At 52.5% G+C, this 17,623-nt stretch overlaps 1 protein-coding gene across 1 annotated transcript; it reads right to left on the bottom strand.

Moving 5' to 3' along the window:
• Positions 1–1,276: 1,276 nt before the first annotated feature.
• LOC125955248 (mediator of RNA polymerase II transcription subunit 13) lies at positions 1,277–15,065 on the bottom strand. Its single transcript, XM_049686287.1, has 9 exons — positions 14,999–15,065; positions 13,311–14,654; positions 10,247–10,487; positions 9,469–10,169; positions 5,150–9,378; positions 4,835–5,067; positions 3,912–4,757; positions 3,689–3,815; positions 1,277–3,599 (listed from the first exon to the last, which is right to left on the bottom strand). The coding sequence occupies exons 2-9, from the start codon at positions 14,588–14,590 to the stop codon at positions 3,082–3,084; spliced, it is 8,175 nt and encodes a 2,724-aa protein (XP_049542244.1). The 5' UTR covers positions 14,591–14,654; positions 14,999–15,065; the 3' UTR covers positions 1,277–3,081.
• Positions 15,066–17,623: the final 2,558 nt, after the last annotated feature.

Here is a 17,623-nt window from a genome sequence, read left to right as displayed (position 1 = left end):
TGCTACTGCTGCTCTTTCTGCTGTTGCCGGTATTCCGGTACACGCCAACCCCACACTTCAATCCATCAGCAGCAAGCCCATCGCGCATTGCACTTGGCCCCCAAACCAACGCACGTGAGCTGCTGGTTCCATACGACTCAGTTGTGCCGTGTTGCACCTAGCTTAATCATTTGAGAATTTTCTACTTAAAAACTTCGCTACTTTTTTGTTAATGTTTGCTTCAATCAATACTCTTTGCTATAGCATTTCGATAAACTACTTACTCACTATGATATACAATATATGTATATATGTATAGATATATACATATATATTGGGTATTTCTATGTACGATCATACACAAGAGTTCTTTTTACACATTAAAGTTTCTCATTTACAACCCCTCCCCCCTCTATAACCGATGATTCTTTGAGCATCATCTGTAACTCTCCTATCGCGCGATCGCAATCGCTAATGTGCTAAAACGCTAATTGTTATCCAACTATAAGGCCTGTGAGGGGCCCCTAAGTTTTCGCTTATGTTTGCTCTTCATAGCCCTCCGCTTTTTCTCTCTCTCCCTTTCCTTTCTTTTCTTCCGGTAGTTCCGGTTGTCCACCATGTTACAAATTTGTCTACACTACACTACCTTTTCCGCCCTATTCCCACACATACACGCACACACACACACATACCGGTGAGTACTGTGTGAGTGTGTGTATTGTATGTGCGCCTGAAAGAGAGCCTTCTCCCTTCCAACACGCGTACAGCAGCGTAGTACTAGGCACACGTTACACAATCCGGTGTTCGTTAGTATTTAGTGTTCAATCGTTTGTAGCTTGGATCATTTTTGTTTCGTTGAGTGCATATGGTAATAATGGTGCTAATGGTGGTCGTCGTGATAGTATTAAAGTTTTATAAATATATATAGATATATATGTATATGTATGTCTATATATATATCAGTATATATATAGGTATCAAATAAATAAAATACGCCCTTCAAAATTCGTAAAGTTCGAAGGACGTCCTGAATGAGAAGTAGTTCCGGTTGGCGGAAAGGGAATTCATTTCCGACCACCGAACCGCCATCGCCAACATCATAGGGCAACATGATGATCATGATGATAAATGATGGTGACGATGATGATGATGTGTGGTTTGTGAAAATGATGCATTAAATATCGCTTATACTACTAGGCTACTGATCTTTTGCATTTCATTTTACATCACTGTATGCCGTATGTGATCGATCGAATGAGTATGTGGTTGCTGATGAAGGTGATCCTTTGGGGTTTGCTTTTGTTTTTTTTTTTTTTTTTGGCGAGTGAAGCCAACTAGTGAAGGTTAAAGACGGACAGAGAGTGAGTGAGAGACATTGGGATAAGCAGAGGAAGACGATGCAAAGATAATTGCTTTGAATATCTTTTCGATTCTGCACGCCTCTACTGATGATTTGGTTCGTTTTGGGCGTGTGCTCCCCTCATTGGTATTACGTGGAACATATGGTTTTCTGCAGTCCGCGAGGCATGACAATGATATTCATCCAAAATGATGTATGAATCGCTACATTTTCCCTTACTCTTCATTTCCATCGTTCTTCATTTCCATCGTTGGCCACTCGACAACTTCTGTACCTCGTCTTCCTCCCCCCCCTCCCCCTCCTCTCACTCTGTTTCTGTCTCTAACGATCTCTCCACTCCACTGTTCCTCCACATTACGCTCCCAGCCTTCCGTTTTGCGATTGAGTAGTAAGGTATGTACAAAAATAGCCTTTAAATCGCTTCGATTCGACCGGATCTCCACTATCAAGTGCTGAAGCGCGCCCGGTGAACCATTGAATAAATAAACGCAAAACCCAAACAGTTTACAGAACGAAACAAGTAAACAAAAATGGACGACGCCACACCAACGACCCCGCACATCGCGCGGCAGAAAGAGATTGTTCAAAATGTTTTTTGTGAGTGAGAGTGTTTTTCCAATGTGTTTTTTTTTCCCCTTAGACAATTGACATGTTGGCGAACTTTGCCGCAATTATACACCTCTAAATTATCTCCGGCATCTCATCTCGCGTTAAGCATTTAGTTTGATTCCTTAATCCTTCCCACTTGGAGCAAACACTAGCAGTCCAACATCATGCAGCTGCTACTCCACACACACCGAGATTTAGAGAAGTATGATGGAGGATGATAAATTTAATAAAATGTGTGTACCAATGAGCGGAATAAGATATTAAAAAAGAAAAAAAGTTAGCACTTGAAAAAGGACCATTAACTGCGATCCACCATTTCATTTACATTTGATCTCTCCAGCCTAGCAGCTCACAAGGTTTGACGAGAAACATAAATATCACGAATGCTACAATCGTTACAATAATACTTTGTCGGGCATATTTCACAATTTAAAAGGAAAACATACCACAAATTAAAACATAGCTGCTTGAAGAAAACAAAAAACATTTTAAAAAATCAATCGGAATCGGAATCACCGTCTGATTAAAAGCTTACAACGGGCTTTCACAGAAAGATAGTAAGTGAAGCAGACTAGCGTTAAAATAATATTGCATTTTAAATAGTACGGCAGTAGCAAATTAAACTTTTAAAACATACACACACAATGGCCGAACGAACATAACTATTGATTGCGGGCTGTTTGTGTGTGTGTGTATGTGTGTGGGTGTTGTGAGCGGGAAGTGTCTAGCTAATGGTAGCATCTCTCTGCTGCTGCTGGTTGCTGATGTGTTTGCCCCAAAAAGAAGGTTTTTTGTTTGCGTTTTGAGTGTGTGGGTGCTATACAACTTGCCACTTATCTGCCTCGGTTTGCACGCACCTCACACTCCACATCTTGCTGCGCGCGCATATATGTGCTTTTCCTTCTCTTCGTTTTATCTAATATCACAGACAGATGAAGACCGTCAGGGTCAAGAGCGGGTTGTGGTGGTGGTTGTGGTAGTGGTGGGTATGATCACTATTTGATCGGAAGATGATGAATACTCCTGTGGCTCCCATCTCGCCTTCCCATCGGCGAGAGATGAAGTAAAACAATTCTGAATTTCTCCTACTTCTCCCTCTTTCTCAGCTCATGATGGACCTTCTGCAGGAGGGCTTACGCCAAGGCGGCGGTCATGTGATAGAGCTGCATCAGCACCTGCACGTGGATCGGCAGGCAGGACAGCCGGTCATGGGTGTTCGAGTCCATTGCCAGCCAGGACAGCAGGTTGTAGCCCTCGAGCACGTACCGTAGCACGTCGGCCGTAATGTTCGAGTCGAGCGGATGTTCGGTCGACGATTGGCTCTGCTGCAGCAGATCATCCGTGTTCTGCAGGATCGTCGGGCTGTGCAAGTGTAACGCCGTGCGCAGAAACACCGGACACACGTTCTCCAAATGTGGACAGGAGGACCAGAACCAGGCAGGCATCCGGCCGGTCGGTGCGGTCGAGACCAGATATCCGATCGCCAACGGTTGTTGCAACACCACGCCGACCTCCTCAGAATCCTGCGATCCATAGCCATCGCGCGAACCGGCCCCATTCGATCCCCGTTCGCCCGGACTCTGCTGGTTACCCTCGAACTGCGACGGACTGCCGGGCCGTGAGGGCATCTGCGGTTGCATTGGCAGATCATCTACGAAAAGGGTGCAGCAAACAAGACAAAGGAACAGGTAAGTGGCCGCGTGATTCCATGCGGAACTCCATTCAATCGCAAATACTTACCCCAGAAGCCCAGCAGATCGCTCGCACCCAGCATGCCATCATCATCGTCGTCACCGTCCATGATCAGATTGTTGAGGTCCTCATTGATGTCCAGCTCACCGATCGCACTGAAAGACACTTGGGCAGACTAGAGAGGGAGAAGAGTAAAGGAAGGAAAGAAAAGGTTTAACAATCATCCTGAGATACCATTCGGGACACGGCAGTCCGGCCCCGGGTAGCTTACCTGTGCCTTGGCACTGGTCGGAAACACCAGAATGTGGGTACAGGTGGCGTCCTGCGGAGTTGAAAGGGCCGACTGCATCGACCGCTGGCTAAACCGTTCGTCCGGTGTGAACTGATCCGACATGACACGCAGATCCGAGTCCGGCTCGAGCGTGACCAGACAGGCACTCAGTATGCTCGGCACCGAGATCGGATGCATCAGTGAACACTGCTCGCAGATGTCCTTCAGGTGTTTCGACGCACGTTGCAAGTTCGGTTTGCTCAATAACCAGCTCCAACCCTTCAGCTCACCGTGCCCGATCCGTCCGATACGGCCAACGACCAGCCGCCACGGTTGCACCGTCTGCGAGATCAACCCGAGGATGAAATCCATCAGCTTTTGCAGACCATACCGACGGGCCGAGGCCCGTTTCCGTCTGGCACGGTTCGGAATGTCGATGTTGATCGTGACAGTCTCAAGGAACTCGCCCCGATCGTCCGTCGCCACCGCCAACAACCAGCTCTGGTCCTCGCTCAGGCAGTAGCTACAGTACATGATCGAACACTGCTGCTTGATGCTCGGTTTTCCGAACGATTCCGTATTTTCACTCTTCTCGCTCGACTTGGCCAACACGTACGGTGGTGTGTACAACCGGTACGGTACCCGGTTCTTATCGTCCTTCCCCCGGATGAACTGTTCCGCGTTCGCGGCCGTACCGAAACCGGTCAGACTCTTCACCGTGTTACTGTGCGCTAGGTACTTGCGGCTCTGCGAGAAGACGCTCAGCGCCAGACAGCGCATATGGTCGCTCAACCGCAACCGGTTCCTTGCCCGTCCTAATTCAAGAATGCTTTCCAGTGACACGATCTAGGGGGAAAACGGAAACAACAAAATGGTCACTCGGTTGCTCTTCTCGATCGAGTGAACCTTTCCACCGCCCTTACCTGTACGCTGATATTGCTCCGGATCGATTCCGGCACCGCATTGAGGATGTTCGAATAGCACCGAAGCAGCGAAAGGCACGCTAACCGCTCGACGTCCGGCGAATCGTTGCCACAGGTGAACGGCTCAACAATGTACAGCACGATGTGAGGCGGATCCTTACCATCGTCATCGATTCGCATCGCATCCGCCGGGCTCGACGAGGACGCATTCAGCTGATCCCGATTATCAGCATCTATAAATATCGAGAGGAAAAAGCAAAAGAATTAGAAGAGGAAATCATGATAGACTAAGACACGCATGAATCGCATCCATACCGTGATCGAACTTGGGCGTGTTCGGTGCCTTATCGCCCGGTTGCGATGGATCGGGTGTGCTCGGCGGTGGCGGTGGCATCGGACTCTGTCCGGGTCCATCACGGTTCATGCCCATCGCGCTACCACCAGCACCGGCCGATCCACTGCCAAGGGATGAGGAAGAGCCACCGGCACCGGCGCTACCGCTGCCAGCACCACCGCCACCAGATCCCGATCCCGACGAAGCCGACGATGACGATCCCGTGTGGTGACTTTCGGGTGGATCGAGAAGGCTCTTGTCCGAGGGTACCTTCGACAGATATGGGGCAAGCTGCTGCTGGCACGTTTGTGCGTACAGCCGCAACAACTCATTCAATCCAGATGATGTCGTGGAGGAAGAGGGCGTAGCTGAAGAAGAGGTAGACGATCCGCTTGACCCGGCCGCTGCACGACCACTACTACCGGCGGCGGTACCATTCTTGCCACCGGCGCGCTGCATGTCCGCCGTCGTCATGCCCATGTTGGTGAACCACTCGTCGAGGTTGGAGTTGGACGTTTCCTTCAGGACACGCTGAGCGCCGACACGCAGCAATCCATCCCAACCCTTGATCGGCGTGTGCCGGCCCAGCTTGCACATCTCGTACGTGGTGCTAAGCTCCTTGAAGTACGTGCGCACCTTCGACACGACATAATCGTTATCTGGTACGATCGCAACGTATGCCACGTCCCTCGGATACGAGTACGGTTCGAGCAACAGCTTGTCCCAATAGTGCAGCGCATACGGTGCCAACGAGAGCCAATCCTTCTCGTAGCCTACGATCAGCGATGGAATCGGTTGTGGTTCACACTGGCCCGTACCACGTCCGGCGAGCCGATGGAACTGACGCCACGTTAGCGGCCCCTGAATTGTGTACGGTGCGTCCCAGAGCCTCGTCGTGCACTTCTTATGGAATGCGTCCTGCAGCAGTGGTTGCATGGATTTCATCATCCGTACAATGTCCTGATTGCTCTTCGGACCACCGGCCCGCAAGAATGGCCACTTGTGCACGTTCATCGTGCCCCGTGGCACCACGCCACCACCCTTCGCAAGTGCCAGTGCATTACCAACTAATGAACCGGAACCGTTGCTGCTGTTGCTGTTACTTCCACCCGTCACCGGTTGCTGCTGCTGCTGGTCAAGCTGATGCTGATCGAGTTGCTTGTTCTCGTTGATTGCCTGCAGCCGTCCCTGTTCCAGCGCCAAGCTGATCACATCATTCGCGTCCACGTACTCTAGCAGATGGATGGTGGCGGCATCAGCACCACGACCAAACAGGGGTCCCCGATACCGGCTAACGGCACGATGAATCGAATTACTGGAACTCTGCACCATCGAGCACTGTTCGCGCAGCAGATCCATCACCTTCAGCGTAAGCGGTAAGCTCTCGCAGCTATTCGTCGCGGTTGCGACGGTGGTGGTGGTGGTGGCGCCGGTGCCACCGTTCCCCCCACTGCTGCCTCCTCCTCCGCCTGTCGACGATCCATCTGCAGACGGTTTGATCGCCTTAGCCGTACCGTTGAGAAACTCAAACAGTGAGCTCTTCTTGTGTATCGCCGGATCCTCGGCCATGCCCGTAATCTCCATCTCGTCCTCGAAGAACAACCCGGCTCGGTGCGCCATTCGCCGATTAACGACGGCACTGAAACCACACTGGCAATCGATCGGATCCTCGTCCAGGTACCCATTCTGTAAACTGTCCGCACTGATGGTAACGGCCGCTGTTCCGTTACTACCGTTGCCACTATTCGTCGGACCACCAGTCAACCCCAGATGCGCCAACATACCACCGCCAGGCGCTTTGGTGTTACGATTGGCAACAGCACTTCCACCAGCCGCTGCGGCACCGTCCGCCGTCTCACCACTACTGCCACTGTTCGCGGCTACCACCGAATCCATCCAGTTGGTACCGGGCAGGGCATGATAAAGCCCACTGTCACCACCCCGGATGTTGCCGACACACTTAGCGCCCGCATTGCATACACAGAGCGTGCAGCTCTTGAAGTTGTGATCCCGAAAGATGTTCAGTGCCGTATCGTATAGTAGCATATTAACCAGCAGTGCGTTCGCTTCGATCGTTGTCGATCTTAACCCACCACAACCAGCACCAGCACCAGCTTGCGTTCCATGTCCAGTGGTTGCATTGTTGCCCAGTCCGGTAGTACCACCACCGCCGCCGAAACCATTCACTGTCGATGGACCACCGACACCACCGGGAGTCATTCCAGCCATGCCCACGGCGTTCGATCCCGGCCCTAGCGCTCCTCCCGAGGGTGTTAAGGGGCCGCGCGATCCAGGCCGTCCAGCGTCATCGAGCGGGAACTGTTTGGTGTGATAGGACGAGTTGGCCGGGCTAGCGATGGCGACATCGTACGGTGGAGGCGGTAACAATGGCGTCGCACGCCGGAACGCCATGGGATTGGGACTACCGGCCGCTGCACCACCCAACGGTGAGGGATAGGGTAGCGGTACGCCGGGTGTCGGTACACGCATCGAACCGCCCGGAGTGGCCGGTGAAATCGGTGACATGCCCTGGCGCAATGGCACCGGTATGCCACCCATCGTCGGATGAAACAGTCCACCTCCGCCATTACCGCCGCCGGCAGCACCTGTCGGTGAAGGGCTCATCATACCGGCACCACCACCACCACCACCACCAACGATACCACCGGGAAGTGAGTTCACCGAGGAGGGTCGCGACAGTTGCTGCGATTGAGCTCCTTGCGAGGGCGGGTTCGAGTAGGGATGGCTCGCCGAACCATTGAGACCACCAAGCAGTGAGTTCGGTGTGCTGAGTGGTTGCGGTACCATCAGGGATGGTTCCTGTTTTAACATCGGCAACAGACCAGACCCGACTAACCCCGCTGGGGTGCCCAGCAGCGAGCTGATACCGGTGGTTCCGGAACCGACGGATGCAGGCACGGATGGGGTCGTGCTGGCGGGGACATTGCTGTGTCCATCCTGCTGCTGCTGCTGCTGCTGGTCACCGCCATTCGCGTCGCGTTCCTGGTGCTCCCGTAGTTGCTTTTGCTTTTGTTCTCGTTCGGCCGCCTTCTCTTTCTGCTTTTGGCGAGTCGATTTGTACACGAGATTGGCCCCCGGAGGTCCTACCGGCGGTGGTGCCAGCTGGCTCGGTAGGTTAGCAAGCGGAGCATACTTGGAAGAGCCCACGTACGGGCACACGGCCGGTGGAAGAAACACAAATGACCAATCATCGATCGGTTCCTCCTGTGGACTGCCGAGGTTCGGTACGGTTGGTACCGGAGGTCCACTCAGCAAATTTCCTAGCGTCGTCCCATGGACAGTACCGCCACCAACACCACTACCACCACCACCAATACCACCGATACCACCAGAAGAGAGCGACATCTGCAGGTCGACCATCGTATCGATCACGATACCACCATCCGACAGGCAACCACCGCCACCGGGGCTCGAGTTAGGGTGTGGATCGAGGCTCGGTGGCGTCGGGAACATCTGCGATAGCTCTTTCGGGCTTAGCATACCCGTGTTCACACCATGATGATGGTTCGAGTGAGGGTACCGTTTGCCTTCCTCCGAGAATCCGTTTCCGCTACCGCTACTGCTTTTGTTCGAACCCGGCGGTGTGTTGTGCATGTCCGCATCATCGTTGAACGGTCCACCGTCGTCGAAGATCTGATTCAGATCGTCGATCGATGGCTGCAGGTCCTGATCCGTCAGCAAACTGTACCCGCCGCCGCCGCCAGCTTTGTCCTCTTTCTCCTTCTTAATCTCGTGCTCGCCGAGTAAGGTGTCCCCGCCGTTACCTCCACCGGTACTACCACCGGATCCATTCACACGATCACCACCACCGGCCGTTCCGTTCGGTGTATTGCCGCCGCCGCCGCCGCCACCACCACTACCATCGCAACCGAGCTCCATTTTGATCTGGCCGAGTCCGAGCAAGCCTCCCGTTGCCGCCGATTGCGCACCGGTGGCACCGTTGCTCGTTGTCATATCACCACAACCACCAGCGCCACCACTGGCAACGCCACCGTGCAGATGGTGGTTCGATAGACCCTCGGTACCGGACTCTAGGCCTCTCATCAGCAGACTGTTACAACCGCCCCCAAGCCCACTGCCACCGCCGAAGCTCGTGCGCTCGTTGGCGTACAGATCGAGGTTCCGGATTTGCCGCACCAATCGCGTCTCTTCTGGTGCGAATCGCATCCGCTTCACCGGATGATTCATCCTATAGAAAAAAAAAGAGAGGAATAACGTAAGATGTCAATCACACACAAACACACACAGGAGACCTGCGACCAGAATTCGCACTGCTTACCAAGCATCGACCGACGTATAATCGTAGAGGAGCTGCGACGTGCTTGGAATATCTTCGCTCTGTAGCGTCTCGTAATCCTTGCAGTACAGCGATGGTCGCTTCAGCGACTGCAGCATCTGCAGGATGGATTCCCGTTTGCTGGCCAGATTGTTGGCCACGGCCGTCTGATGCGCGGTACTGTACACGCTGTGTATGCTCGGTGTCATCGGTACACCGCCAACACCACTGCCAGCAATCGACGTTGCGGCCACCGACGAAGACGATGCGCCGAGTGACATATCGGAGCGCACTTTCAAACCAGTACCACCACCAGCGGCATTCCGGGGTGACGCCTTCAATGAGCTGTGCGTACTGGCCGTACTGTTACAGCTGCTGGTACTGCTGCTCGCACTGTTGTTACTACTGCCAGCAGCCGCACCGGTTTGGGATTGGTTTTGCTGCTGGTTTTGTTGCTGCTGTTCGCTTAATGCTCCGCTACCACCACCACCACCTCCGCCGCTTCCACCCGTCCCACCAGGTCCACTGCCACCCGGGTGCGAGGGTGTGTGGTACGGTGACGCCGTAATGCTCTTACTGTCATGCTGATCGGTCGGCGTCGGTGCCGGCGTATTCTTGTCCAGATGATCCAGACAGGAGGGGGTGCCCGGTTGCACGCTACGTGGATTGTTTGAGGCCGGCGGGTGAGGTGAAAGGGTGATGAGCTGTAAAAGAGAAACAACCGCGTTAGTGAGCCCCTCATTCCATGGCGGCGTGAAGTAATGCTTTGATCGTTCCATACCTGATCGCCCGAAGGAACCGAAGTCGGTTGCGATACGGACGATGGCTGCATCGGTGACGGTGCGGCACTGGCCGGTGAACCTTCCGATGGTAGCGGATGCGAGTCACCGATCGAGAGCGGATTCCGACAGTACGACGGTGGACCACCGTACGGTGTCGTGCTACCGGGGGCGTTGCTACCGGCATTAGCGCTCCCACCAACCGACGCCGATGAGGTGTTTGTTGAACATTTTTGGTTTGATCTGTGAATTGAGAGGGAAACACGCAAGCACGATGGGGGTTTTGAGTTTAGAGAGCAGTTTGCATGAAAACACCGTGACGTCAATGAAACGATAAATGTTTGTTTGTGTGTTTATGTGTGTGTGTGTGTGGGCACATACGCCGCCCTGTTGTTGTTGGAATGTTATTTGAATATCTAAAACTAGAATGTACACAACACGACACCGGATGATAGCGTGGATTAACGTACGGAGTGGCCTGAAGTGGGTCAGAAAAAGCATGCATAGGACGGCAGAGGGGAAAGGGGGGGGATGATAGAGAGCGATAAAAAAACCTCCAAAGAAAACCTCTCCCCTTGCCGGTAGTATAAGTCCGTTAAGTAATCCACATTCCGAGTAGTTGTTCCGGTTGGCATTAAGGATCATTTTGGATCAAGGACTACAGCACCAATTAGATCATCATTGCTAGGACCACCGGAACACGCCCCAAGTCAACCGAACCGTTTCGTTTCTGCAGCATTTGTGTGCTCCATCGTCTTATCTGTTACTCCCGTGTACAACCACTATATTTACATTGGCTCCTCTCCCCCTCTCCAAACCTCTGGAGGGGATGTTGTTGGCCTTGGGGATCCCGCAACCTCAAAAGCGAGACATTGGTTGGGCGTGTGTGTGTGTATGAGTGTGTGTGTTGATGTATTAATCCCGTGGCACGTGAAAGCGTGATGTTGGTGACAGACCGAAAGGCTTCTAGTGTGTGGTTGATGGTGAGAGACTTAGCTTGATTATGTTCACGCCCCGTACAGGTGAAGTAGGAGAAAGAGAAGAACAGAGCGAAAGAAGGAGAGGACACGGATGGAATGGACATACACATACGCACACACACACACAAACGCATAGTGAGAGAATATGTAGCATTTGTAGCAGTGCCTACTACCATGATGAGTGTTGAGTGTGCCCCAGACCAATCTGAGACCCAATTAGAGGGAGGAGAGCTGGGTGACGACTGGCTACCGCCAGGTGTTGAGAAGGGTTGTGAGAAATGGCTAGGCTAAGTGGTGGAACCCGTTAAGCGCTAGGTAGGCAGATAGGCTAGTAGTCGGTGGTGGGGGGGGGTGGTGGTGGTAAGAGGCAACCAACCTTAGGCATGAGTCGGCCAGCTCGAGCACGTCAGCATCGGCTGCAGCAACGCCAGGGGAGGAGGCGGTGGCGCCAGCGGACAGACTGGTCAACATGCTTCCGGGACGGAACAGTGACTCCTGGGGAGGTCGCTTATGGAACGGTATCTTCGGCGGTCGGCTGCTGTGGTGGTGATGGGAATGGGAGTGATGGTTGTGGTGATGGTGATAGTCCTTCGAACCTCGCGCACCGGTAGCGGCTGAGTGCGAGGACGAATTGGCGAGAGATTTGCTTCCAACCGGGGAATTGGATGGAGGGGAAAGAGAGGAACTGAACAGGGAAGCAGCAGCAGCAACCGATGAGCCTCCGCCTCCCATTAGCACGTGCTGTTGCTGAGGCCGTCCAGCATTGATCGAGCAGGAAGAGAGAGACGATGCCGATGATGCCGACGACGACGACGACGACGAGAAGTTTGGTGGTCCCTTCGTTCGACACCTGGAACCCGAAACGTACAGACGTTCGTACATACACACGCGCAAACACAAAATGCAGTGCGTGAGGATGTGTGTTTGATTCAATTTCGGAATTCGTCACAAGGATTCGTCCGGCGCAGCCACCCGATGGCATTGAGAACGATGGCGACGACGACGACCATGACGACGACGAGAAGAAGAAACACACGTATAAAGTACGGGAAGAAACGGAGCGGAAAAAAAGATAAGAACAAGAACACGAAAGGAAGAGATAATATTGAGCGCGAACACTAGGCACACGCAACAACGTAAAGCGTAAAGCGACCCTGCTGGCTACCAGAAAAATCGAGTGAAGAGAAAAAGGCGGAAAGCAGCGTGAAGGAAGCATGAAAAGCCGGTGAAAAAACGTTAAATGAAGACACAGGAGAATGAATGTACGGGACCGGTGTTTCACTACCTTCTTTTTTGTCCTTTTTCGATCCCGCCCCGGGGGAGATTCATTTGAGCAAGGCCGAGGATTATACGGTGCGCGCGCGGGAAAGAGAACGATGGTATGGAATGTTTCGTATCGGTTTACAGATTCCTCGTTCATCAAGTAACTCCAAATGAATATCATTGTGGGACGGTGTGAGTATTGATCGCGCTATCACACCATTCGCTTACTAGGTGCCGGTACTAGAGATCAAGAAGTAGCAACTAGCTAATTTCATGCCGCTGCTTCAAAACAAGTGCGGAACAAACAAAAAGGGTATGAACAGTAAGCAAGGGTCAAGTCAAACAGGATACGAAGGATTGGGGTTGAACGTTAAATGCATCTGATTGTCATTGATCATCATGGATATTTCAGGAACAGATTGGTTACTTTGTCGAGAAATAAATGTTGACCCTATGTGCTTCACATAGATCGACGAAAAATCGTTTGTGGGAACGAGTAGATTTGGAGGAAAATAAACCAAAATTTGGCCTAGAGAAAAGAAATTTTTTTTTGAAAATTCTTCGACATTTCCAATATCTACGACAACATTTAAATCGCATTCCTGTATGCCCCGGGACCTTGATACAACACAACAATAGCAACACAACAACAAAACAGAACATGGAATCGAAGCATACACCGGTTGCCCTTTCTCCCGGACACACTACACACATCATACGCCTCGCTATGGTTTGGTGAGTGTGGTGGTGAGAAAGAAAACAGCTCTGAAAATGGACGATTCTGGCCGCCTAAGGAACGGTCGTCCGTCCACGGTACACTTACTTGATGCAGGAGCAGTACACCTTGGTCGTCGGATTGCTGATTTCCCAGACGGACGAGTTCCCGTTGGCATCCACGCCGTTGGCCGCAGCCGACGAGTTCTCATCTCCACCGGTACCTCCGGTAGCGGCACCACTCGTATCCTTCGGTTCCACTTTGATGGGCCCGATGGAAGTCATGGTTGCTGCTGTAGCTGCTGCTGCTGCGGTGCCGCTGCCGCTGGTTGGTGGGGCTGATGCACCCGGTGCATGCATGATGCAGTCCTGCCAGACGCGCTCGGGCAGGATGACGGCGGCCGACTTGTTGATCAGCGCCGACGACATACTGTACGGATTGCCGAGATCGTTCGATGGCGATTCCGGCACCGTGAGCGGTGGGGTCATCATCGATTTGTGATGACGTGGTTGCTGATGCTGTTGCAGCGACCTGGCACTGCCAGTGCCATCTGCGCTACCGTTGAGGTCTTTGCTACTGCTGCCGGTGGCGATAGCACCGATTTGATTGTTGCCCGAATTGACTGAGGAAGAAGAAGTGGGACCACCGCTACCACCAACACCAACGGTCGACGACGAGCGTTCGCTTTTCGCGTCGATCGTTGGCTCTCGCTTCACGGAGGCCGCGTTAAGAGCGGAAGCGGCGGCCGCTGCTGCTGTGGCCGTCGTTGTAGTAGCGGCGGTGGTTTGATTGTTGGAGGCCCCATTCACCGTGGCAGCTGCTCCGGTGGTGCTGGCACCAGTTTTGGCTGCTGCATCAGTCGAGCAGCTGTCGTTGGCCGGTGGCGACCAGTCGTCCATGTCCGTCACCAGCACGTACTTCGAGGGATACCGCATCTTCACGCCACCGATCATGATCTCCACGATCGGTGGCACCGCGTCCGCACTGTCCGCGTTCAGGCTGACGCTCTTGTTCGAGATCGGATAGAAAGCGCTCCAATCATCGAGCAGCTTTTGCGTCTGTGGATCGTTCGCCTTGTAGCTCTGGCCAGTAAGTGTACCGGCCAGCCCGAACGGTGCCAGGATGACCGAGCGCGGTTTACTGACCGTGGCGTTGACAGATACCGTGCCACCGTTAGCCGCATCTTCTCCGGCCACAGATGCCCCCGGTTGGTTGCCATTTTGTCCGGTAACGGAAGGTGTAGTGTTGGGACCAGCGGGTACCAAGCCACCGGTGCCACTGTTGTTACCGCCGTTGCCGCTGCCCGATGGGACCGATTGATGGGCCAGCGCTTCCTCCAGATGCTGCATCGTTAGTGGCCGTACCGGCGGATGCTCCCGGATGTCCATCGAGGCACACACGGTGCTATCGCCGTGCACGAAGAATGCATACGAAAACGATGGATGCAGCGAGCTGAAACGAAGATAAGTCGTCGGATAAGTAAGCGATCTGCTGCTGCATTGGTTTGAGAAGGATTGCAAATGATCCTAGTATGTGTGTGTTTGTCGGTGGGGGAACGAGGACCAATCGCAAACAATAGCTTCAGCGATCAGTCTCAGAGATCCATCGGTTGGAGATGCTGTTGGAGCCCGCCTGCACATCCCGCTAGGACAGGGTTATAACCCAGCTATACGCTTCGAGCTGAGCCATCCCCAAAGATTGCTAACAGCGGGATTGGCGGTTCCGTAATCGCAGGGAATCGTGGTGATCAGTGTGACACCTTGTCTCCAGACCGAGACGACGAACTTTTCTCTTACCTTTTCCCAATTGCTCGCTCACTGTTCGTGCTCGGCTGAACGAACCACTTGCCAAGCCGCACCACATCCCGGGACAGGAGGCATCTGGTGAAGGGAAGAGACAATTGTAGCGTAAGTTAGGAACCGTAATATGGTACATCGTGGAACCGCAAACGTGCACACTACTTACCTTTCGATCACATTGTGTAGCGCCTTAAACAACAACGAGCGACACTCGTACGAGAGTCCATTCTCCCACGATCCTTTATCGCCGGACTCTGTAAACGGAGGGAGAGAAAAATAGAAGATGGCGATTAATATAACTTGAAACAGATAAACTTGACTTCTGAGCAATTTGAATTGCAAAAAATGGTTGCCACAAGTTAGAAACGAAAGTGAAGTTCAGACTTATCAAGTTTTGCTGCTGCGCTCCAATTTTTTCAGTTATAACACTCTTGACAGACAGACATCCGGACCATTTAAAGCGAAACGTTGCATGTTGAAAGTGTTCAGCCAAAATAAAAAGTTGCCATATACTAAACTACAAGCATGCTCGGGAACTCCCTAGGGGAGTTTTTGTGGTTCCACCAAGTGCAAAAAAAAAGCATGACAAAATCCCTTCAGCACGAGCTCTGCTTGTTTGAGTTCGTTACCGTGAGCTTGGGGCTACCGCGAGCGGTAGCGATCCCTGTCTACCTCTACTGTCTCCTCCTGCTCCCACACCAGGAGCTAACGACAGTTCCAACAAATTATCCAAATCGTCCGATGTCACGAGCCACTGGGTTGAGGGGACTCTAGATTTATTTCATTTTTAACTTTTTCCCTTTTCCTCTCGTTACGATTACTATTTACAAAAAGGACTCGAGGATTTATATGTCAATGGCTCCCACACTTCGTCCAGTCGTTAAATCTGCGCGTGTGTTTACCACTACAAAACGTGACCGCGACCGTTTCTTGATTCCACTCTTTCTGTGTGTCAAGCGACAATTCGTGGGGGTCGGTTGGGAAAGGATCTAGTGAAAACTTTTGCTCCTTCCTCCTATCCCTCTCCCCGTTTTTTTTTTTTTATGATTCCAACCGGTTACGTACCCCGTACCGGAACAGTCGCACACACACACACACCTGTTCCGCGGGATCGAAGAACACTTGTGGAGCCTGCGGGAGCCAATACTCTACCAGGACAAGTATTGGAAGACGGCTTAATGTCTTGGAGTCAGTTTTTAATGTCTTTCTCGTGTGTCTCGTGCGCTCCGGTGGTTTGCCTTTTCGCATTTCGCTTCGACCGTCGTGTGGTCGTCGTGGCTGTGTGGTGAAGCTTGCGGTCACGTTGTTGCTGCCAGCTGAAGGGCAAACACACACACACGTACACGCACATGCACAGTAGAAGCAGGCGAGCAATGGGCGACATAAATGCGAGCATAACACGCATCGCATCGCAGTAACCTTCGGCTGCAGAAGCAGTGTCAACACAGCAGCAGCAGCAGGGCACTGTAAGTGAGGTCGTCCCTGGTAGCAATAGTATCTAGGGAGAGCGAGAACTAGATAGAGAGAGAGGGAGAGAGAAAGAGAGCGCACACAGAGCATCACCTTCATGGTTGGCCTTTTCACGACGTTGTGTGTTGGCCAATTTAATTATCCAAAAAGAAAGCATTAAGCACCTCTCATCGCCGGTGTCTTGCCGGTGGTTGGTGGTGGCCCTAGACGGCGCGCACAAACACAATCACGAGTGTACGTACGCAGCTCGCCGGTGGGACTGATGCCCGCGGGTGAATGGGGGGAGAGGGGCAGGGATGATGATGCTACAGTTTCTCACCCGGCACACAAAGTAGGTTAACCAAAACTGGGACACTCACTCAATCTGTGGTTCCTCCTGCCCCCCCTACATACCCCAACCGATCAGCCGGCGAGTACTTTCCCCTCGCTCTCTATCCCACAAGAGTGTTGTTCCGATCGGTACCGTGGCATTGAGCGTGGGAAAATCGCTTTTATTCCATCCTCCAAGCCTGGCACCTACTAGGAACTATTGTACGGAATATTGGACACCCTACTACTCTGGGTGTGGTCTACTACGCCGGGGACAAAAGACATGGCGCCGGTGTGTGCTGTCGATAGAGAACGTCCTCTTCCTCCGTAGGTTGAACACCGAGGTTTCTCTAATGAAAAACCGGCGACGGGTCCTTATGCAACCACAGGCACGCTTCGGGAGGTCCCGCTCGGCCTGACCGGAGGAGGGGGGACGTTGGTGAACCGGCTTATCGATTTTGCATCCATTTTGCTGCTCTGTACACGATTGGGGATGTCCTGGGGCTGCTACCTATTCGCCTAACGACATTTTTGCTCTCCTCTTCCACTCGCGCTGTTCTCGTTGTCAGTGCTGGATGCTAATGACAGAACGATGATGACAATCCCCCTCCACATAGAAGCATAAATTGAAAGAAAATGTAAAAACACAAGCGGACAGAGAAAAAAAAGCCCTCGCCTTGCGCTACCGATCGATTGTAATTAGATTTTAGTTCCTGTCGACGCGGGACGTTCTCCCACACATTCCCCCACTGTAGGATTCTTTCTTCTTCGTCATGTCCAACGACGAGTAGCGTCCCCCATCGCTGGAACCGGCATGCTACGATTAATAATATCATCAGCTAA

Source organism: Anopheles darlingi, chromosome 3 (genome assembly GCF_943734745.1).
Source record: "Anopheles darlingi chromosome 3, idAnoDarlMG_H_01, whole genome shotgun sequence".
NCBI lineage: Eukaryota > Metazoa > Arthropoda > Insecta > Diptera > Culicidae > Anopheles > Anopheles darlingi.
Note: the sequence above shows the minus strand (reverse complement) of the source record. Positions and strands in the feature narration are given on the sequence as shown.